At 43.9% G+C, this 7,807-nt stretch overlaps 1 protein-coding gene across 1 annotated transcript; it reads right to left on the bottom strand.

The window, feature by feature from the left end:
* Positions 1-316: 316 nt before the first annotated feature.
* On the bottom strand, positions 317-7,008 carry tagapb (T cell activation RhoGTPase activating protein b). The gene is made up of 10 exons (XM_041958908.1): positions 6,317-7,008; positions 5,794-5,878; positions 5,640-5,693; positions 5,129-5,198; positions 4,725-4,876; positions 4,157-4,318; positions 3,542-3,651; positions 3,014-3,200; positions 2,619-2,700; positions 317-2,142 (listed from the first exon to the last, which is right to left on the bottom strand). Exons 2-10 carry the CDS (start codon positions 5,818-5,820, stop codon positions 971-973), a joined length of 2,016 nt encoding a protein of 671 aa, XP_041814842.1. The 5' UTR covers positions 5,821-5,878; positions 6,317-7,008; the 3' UTR covers positions 317-970.
* Between the last annotated feature and the right edge of the window lie 799 nt (positions 7,009-7,807).

The raw sequence follows: 7,807 nt of genomic DNA, 5'->3' as shown, positions 1-7,807 counted from the left end.
CTCGTCGTGCAGCCAGAGAGGAACAGCAATTCAGAGAAAAACCAAATCCGCCCATGTGACCATGTCTGGTTTCCTTCTGTTTCAGCATATGTGCCAGAACATGCTGTTCTCTCAATGAAGCCTATTTGCCTGTTATGCAACACATCTAGCAAAGAGAAGTTGAGCCAAACTAGTCACTCCCCTCCATTTTCTCATTAATTGTGCCGCTAATGATTTGACAGGGGAGCGATTCAGGACCACTGCACACATTTGCACCAACAGCTTCTGAAAATGGTCTAAAAGAAACAGAAGACAAATACACTTTTTTTTACCTTGATATTTCTTTTTATTGTGTAACATGTCTTACATGCTGTTACATGGGGATTGCCCATTTATACCTATTGCATCCTCACTTTATTTACAGCTTAGCTTACAAATAAACAAAGCGTTGAATATTATCAGAAAAGTGCTTTAATGTAGTGGAAGAAAGACGAAGGGTTTACAAAAAAGCCAAAAAACATTGTGCTCAGCTTGCTATACTACACTATACTATATACTGTGCATATGCCAACAAACTCTTCAAACAAAACTTATAGCATATTTTATCCACAGCTAGCTGTGTTTTCATTAGCTTCATTGTGATGTAGATATCTATCATGAAATATCTCTTAAACGCTGTACTCTAAATAGTACTACTGAGAAAGTGCAACCTTAGAGGCAGCACACAGCTGACATTCATTCAAAGTGAAACAGTGAAACATTAACAGATTGGACACACATATACAAGCATTTCTCTGAAACGGAGCTGCTCAGCAGGGAGAGCCTGAAAAACACAGCTTCTCCGTCAAACCAATAAAAGAGAATGAACACAAAAAAAAGCCGGCCTAACTTGCAGTTTAAAAACTGGCTGGTCTGCTCTGCGCACTGATATTTAACTCCGATAAATGTTAGTACATCCCAAATCCAATAGGTGAAACAGTTCCAAAGTCAATCAAACGTAAGACTCCTTGGCGTAAGAAAATTCCTCAAACACGGGCTGGCTACATCTCCGCGACACAACCTCATGATGACCTGCAGACACAGACTCAGACATGGCTCTCTGGCGGAAAGGCTGCCGCCGCTCGACAGCGATGGCTTTGTCTTGTTCTGCCTGAGCAAAACAGTCTATGTACTGGTTGACGGAACAGGTAGGAGGGAAATCATAATTTACAGAGGATGGACGGGACCTTCTCTCCAGCTCTACAGCATGGTGTACGGTCATCGAGCCGTACTGTGGAGGAAGACCCGTGTTCTGCACAGCGTACTCGTATGATGGAGGCATGCAGGGCTGCCTGCTGTCCACAAGCTTAAACACTTCGATGGCCGACAGGGGGCGCGGTTTGTGCAGAAGCTCAACTGGTGGGTCTGCTTCACTCAGAGAGTCCTCCTGAAGAGTTTCACAAGGGAAGGAGTTTTCCTTCTGAGAGTCTTTCTTCAGGCTGCTCCTGCTGAAGGCCCCTAAGCTCCTGGTCCTCAGTAGGACTTTACTGGTAGCTCTCATGGACTGTGAACGCCTCTTCACGTCTGAAAGCGGTCTGGCAATGTCCTGCTGAGCCTTTGCAGCCACTGAAGACTGGTTGGTGGTGTCTGTTCTCCGGGGGCAGGCTGGAGACCCTGCAGGTGAACTGGTGAAAACGGAGCCTTCTGACTGATTAGAGGCGGCACTGTCGAGGGAAGAGCATGAGCAGTCCTTGACGCGAGCGCCTGCGGTGTAGGGAAGTTGATCCATGGTGGAGCTGCTGCTCAGTTTTGGAAAAGACACCACCGACCTCGCTCCACCTCGTCCTCTGAGCAAGAAGGAGTCATCTGAGATCTGCTTTTTCAGAGGTTGCTCCTCAAAGTCCCTCCTCTCCACCGAGCAGTCGTCATGGCTCCTGGCGTGGCCGCACAGGCTCTTGAGATTGGGTGAGAGGAGGATGATGGGCTCAGAGCAGCGACGGTTGAATGCTGGCTTTGTGTTGAAGATAGCATCAGCTGGCCAAGAGGAGGCGGTGAAGCTGGGACTGAGGGAGGAAGATGAACCGCGCTCTCCATGCGTGGAGCTGGCACTCTCTCCCGCCTCCCCATCTCCATCTGGGTCGGTGCTGTCATAGGCAGAGTCATGATGCTGAGAGGACAGCGAGTCTGCAGAGAGGGGAAGGGAAGATGATCAGGATCTCTACATTTTTACAATAATTATTCTTATTTACTCAATTTGTGCAAACACCAATTCTGTATGAAACGACTGTATGAAAATGACTATGGGGAAGGCAGGGTCAGAAAATGGAGAAGATTATTTATTTATTTATTAATGTCTTGCAGGATTTACCATTATTATAGATTTGGTAGCTACCATACTGCTAGTGAAAGTGAAAAGCATGCATTTTGTTGGTGCATTGGATCTTAAAGGGTTTTTTTTTTAAGTTGCTAGTTGGAGCAATATCTAAGATATGATATTGGATTTTATACGTTTTTAAACATTAACAGACTGATCTGGATTGGGATTGGGATAGCAGATATGTGCCCTGGTCTTGTTTTTTCCCTGCCTCCAAACCCCAATAATTTTCACAGAGTCCCTAAAGGGAGATGATAGCAGAGATTTGAGTGACATGTAAACGCACCGTCATCAGCATCCAGCAGATTTGGGATGTTATCCCCAAGTATCTCAGAATGCTCTATCAGGAACTGAGTTAGCTTGGTGACCTGCAGCGAATCAGAACAACAAACACGATGAGCAACATTATCATATACAATATCAACTTTCAAAACTAAAACTGGAAATTAGATAAAGAATTCAGAAATGAATGTTGACGTTCAGAGCGGATACAATCCTGACAGTGCTTCCTCTGGTCAAGATGTGTTTTTTTCTTCTTAGCATTAAACTAAACAAAGAGCCAACAAGCGTCTGTGCAAGCGTAACCTTACTTATGAAACCTTTTGAGGTTTTCTGCACTGTGAACCGCAAAGCTTCAAAGCACCAAAAGTGAGACAGTGTATTCATAACAAGACTTTCTACCTTTTCAGTCTTCTCCTTCTGCTCATCCAGCGGGGTGCCGTCCAGCTGCAGCAGCGTGGGGGCGATGCACACCGCCAGGTTGTAGGCGTCCATCTTGTTTTTGTCAGCACTCTCCAGGATGTGATGGAGGACGCAAACTAGATGCTGCAGGAGGAGTTTGTTGGCCCCCGGGACCTTGTCTACCACCCTGTTGAAGGGGAGCAAAAGAGGGAAGGAAGAGAGAAAAAAAGAGAACAGGAAGGAGACATTACTTTGGCGCTCTTTTTTTTATTGTGAGTTTCTTCCTTCTTTTAAACAGAAGACACACGAAAAAAGAGAATTTGTGGTCAGCCTACAGAAAGCGGACACTGGTAATGCTGTGCCAGACTCCATTCAAAATATCTATGTATTTACTTCTCGACCACATTAGCAGTCATGAAAATGGAGATCTCCGCTCATGTACAAATGTCATTTATAAATAGAAGGTGAAGGTCACAGTTGCCAGTAAATGGCACTTTGTAGACTCATTAGCAGCTATCGATTGCTTACTTTCTGATTTCTATAGCCCTCTGCTGGGTGTCTTCCTGGTCCAGAGCCGTCATCCAGTCGTCATAAAGTTCAGACACCAGCAGGCTGCCAGGAAGTTCCTTCAGAAAGCTCTGCAACAGACAAGAGAGGCGCAGTGATGAGACGCAGCACTCATAATCAGAAATGATCTGGCGTGATCATTAATCTAAACCACACGTGACCTTATCTAATCTGAACCACACCGAAAAACTAAACTGGTGCTTGTCTTTAGGATATGAGTAAGAAATGTGTGAGCAAGAACAAAAATAACTTGCAGGTATCAAAGGACCTCACATTGAGTGTTATGTTACAACAGATTAAATATCAGTGGCACAGTGGTGGATTGTAATGAAGTATAACAACACAGATGCTGTACCGAAGTACAGTTTTGAGGTAGTTTAGTTATTATTTAGTATAGTTAGTTAGTATTTCCATTTTATACTACATTTATACTCCACCACATTTCAGGCAAATATAGTTAATTTCTCCAATACACAGACTATTAGTGAGTTTGCAGAGGTTGTAGTAGTGTTTAATTGAATGGTGTAGCCAGTGCTGTGGCAGTAGCACTTATATGTAACACATGTGGGAACATACTTTGAGCAGCCCGACGAGCAGAACAACCGGCTGATCGTCCAGGTCCACCTCCACGCCGCTGCTGAGCTGCTCCCGGATGTCCCTCATGTTCTTGCTGTTGCACCCTTTCCGAAACACCCCCTCTGTGGACGGGCCTTTCTTCCTCAGCAACACCAGCATCTCCTGGAGAAAAGACAAAGAGGAGAGGCGAGATTATCACGGGGAAGACAAAAAAAAAAAACAAAACTGGCTGCTGGGTGCATTTTGAGCTGATACCAATCGACGCGCAGTTTGTGCACTCGCACAGTTTCCTGTGCTGGTTAACAAATTCTTAGAACTACTGTCAAAGGTCAGCTGAGTGGGTGCTTGTTTATCATTCGGGCTCACAGAGGAGTCAGATCTACTGTAACAAGCCGTCTTATATTCACTAAAACATGAGAACGAAGTTTAGCAACAAACGAATACATGAAAACAGACAAAAGAATAAAAGCGACAGTTCATTCTGCAGTTTAGCTCTTGAGAAACTTGACTTGGCAAGTGGGTGTGATGAGGTGAGACATCTGACATTTAAGACAGAAAGTCAACTCACTGCGACGGGTTTGGGAAGTGAGCAGTCGTCTGGGCATATCTTGCAGAGGGGCTGTCCAAACAGCTGTGTCTTGGTGTCTGTATCGGATCGGCGCGCTCTGCTGATGAAACTAGAGCCTTTTCTCAGCTTCTTCACCAGTTTCCACTTGGCTTCTGATGGGGGCAGAAATGTTTTATCCATCAGCTTATTCAAAGTTGCAGATCATATTTGCAGATTTATCTAATGCCTCTGCTCACATCTGTTTAGAAGTTAGTGCAAGAATTGACGGCAGAGTGCCAATGTTTCATAAAATGGAGTTATGTTTGCTTTATCAGCTTCTGTGGTTGTTCCCTTTGGTCTCATCTGTACACATAGCAGCATTAACGAGCCCCTCCCTCCACTAAAACTGCCACTTTCAAACTCACCAATGGGCTGCGGCAGCTTGTCCTCTTGGTTATTCAACGGCTTTGGCGGGGCACAGGTCTTTGCATCACCCTGGCAACATAATAAAATAAAAGTGATGCGGTGATGAGTATGCAAAAGGAACATGAGCACGCACGAGGCACGAGGGGAGGGCTTGTGTTTTCTCTATCGCCGAGCAACGCGAACCCTCGACTGTCATGCCGCCTGACACGTGAATGAGTTAGAGTGAAGTAATCGCACTACAAATGACACCAGCAGTAGCCAGTGATCAGTCTGGGTATTTATCAAGCAAAAAGAAAGCATAAAATCTTTCTCATTAGCTTCTGAATTGCGATTCAAGTTTTTTTTTTTTTTTTTCCAGCTATGGTATAAGCATTTCAGAAGCTGTACATTTCCAGCTAGCGTAGCCTCCTTTCAGCATGAGAGGAAAGGCGCAGGTGTGTTTCGCAAGCAGCTGTTTCGCATGAATGTCTTTACTCTAAAGAAGCCAGTGAAAACGGGGATTTTACTTACATCAAGTGGCAACTCAATTAATTGGTCCATGCTACCTCCTGTTAGAGTTTTAGTCTGAAAGATGGACAGAGAGAGATTATTTAGCAACAGCTCTTTAAAAAAAAAAACGTATGGTTTCATTTAGACATGGCAGAGTGGGCAGTGAAAGACTTACTGTGATGTTGCCACTCAACACCTTCATGAGGACGTCTGGAGGTGGAAAGGCACAACCAACCCTCGCTTTTGCGTCTTTAATTTTTCTATGACGAGACAAACAACGACATTTACTCGTGAGTCCAAACTCTTTGCACCCTCAGCACTATGTGCACATTTCTTACTCTGCATTTTGCTTCTACATTAACGCACAAATCGTCTGTTATTTAACGGTTTGTGCATCAGCACTAACAATGTATTCATTCAACGCAGGTTTTTACACTGTTCTCCATGATTCGAAGGTGTTATCTTGCTCTTCTCGACACAACAATATCCAAAATGTTCATTATCAAAGCATCATTTTACAAAAATTCAACTGAAAGTGATTGTTGATTTAGCTGATGATTGTGTACTGCATGCAGCAATACTATATCTAATGCCATCCATTTCTTCATCAGTTAGGAGACTTGTGTGTATGTATGGCCGCTTGTTGATAACATATAGATTATTAAATGTTTAAGGTGAGGATGATGCTGTTTTCTTACCTGTGAAGTGTATCTAACCAGCGTTCTTTCACCTCAGGCGAGCTGTCGGCAAAATAACAGCATGGTACGAGTTACTAATCCACAGAGAGGAACAAGCAGGCCAGCAGATACAGTGGGAGGAATGAGACAAAGTGCGCACCCACGGTCTCTTTTAACAACTCCGATGGAAACGGTAACTCAGTCATGGGAACAGGAAGCAGCGTCACGGCGGCCCCCAACCAGACACCTTCCACTTCCTCCTTCACTATGTTTGCTGTGGTTTGTTGTCCATCAGTGGAAATATGACGACGAAACAGATACGTGTGCCTACATGTACACCTGACAGGCTGCACCTTTTGATAACCTGCAATACGCCGTGGCCTATTTAGCGCCGGGCAGCTTGCAGTCCCATATGGCAGTAAGTGTCAACAAGCGAGCACATGGTTTCTCATACAGGCTCCTTGGTCATCTCAGTGTGAGTGAGAAGGACTGAAACTTTCCCACACTGAATCATTACCAGAGTCAAATCGTCCAATCAGAAATCGCATTTTCAAACAAAACAACTCAAAAACCACCAGGGGATTCATCATCTTGGAAGTCAATAGCGAGGCAAACACAGTTTTATGGTTTTATTAATTACTTTGCAAGAAAGCGTGGGAGTCAATGAATAACACAAATGACTGTGTTTCTCAGTTGGTGCCATTTACTGCCTTTGATAAGACGTACTGAGAAGAAAAGCAAGCTTTCACTCCTTTTGGTCGATAACGTTGTCTTAACATGAAGCATGAGACAATTTCTCCTACGCGTTGTCTTTATTGTAAAGACTAGTATTTCCAGATAAAGTCAGCTGATCCCCTCACATGGAGATTGGTTTGGTGGCCAGCTAAGCACTTCCCATTTTGCAACCTCTTGCGATGCTGCAGGGAGGACTTTCTCTTTGCTACTTCCCCGTTTTCATGAAGGTCACAAATCATATGACCATTTACTATAAGTGTGAATGTTCCACAAACAGCCTAAGATTTCATTTATGTGATGACTGGCAAAAAGAGGCTGTTATTAATAAATACAAATCATGTGTTTGTCTTTGTGAACCAGTTTGACCTCAAGACCTTTAACCCTGTACGGCCCAAATACCCCCAGAGTTTGCAGGTTGTGTGAGTTCATGGTCTGATTGCCTGACCTATAAATCTATCTTGGTTGTTTAATCCATACAGAACCTAAAGAGGTGCTCGTGGGCTGATCTTGTTCATGTCGGACAGAGCCAGGCTAGCTGTTTCCAGTCTTTGTGCTATGCTAACTGGCTGCTGGCAGTAGCTACATATTAAAAAAAAAAAACAGACACAAGAGTGGAACTTAATAAGTTTGGCGTTATACTGAACTAGTCAAATTTTTTTTTTTTTTTTTTGCAATGTATTGTAAACTGTGACTTGAGTAAATACTGACTACAGTGACAGCAATTTCTACAACAAAGACAGACCCAAAAACAGACTAAACACTCCTTGGTGGTCTCTG

This window comes from Chelmon rostratus, chromosome 18 (genome assembly GCF_017976325.1).
Source record: "Chelmon rostratus isolate fCheRos1 chromosome 18, fCheRos1.pri, whole genome shotgun sequence".
In the NCBI taxonomy this organism is placed as follows: Eukaryota; Metazoa; Chordata; class Actinopteri; order Chaetodontiformes; family Chaetodontidae; genus Chelmon; species Chelmon rostratus.
The sequence above is the reverse complement of the archived record's forward strand: the minus strand, read 5'-3'. Positions and strand labels throughout refer to the sequence as shown.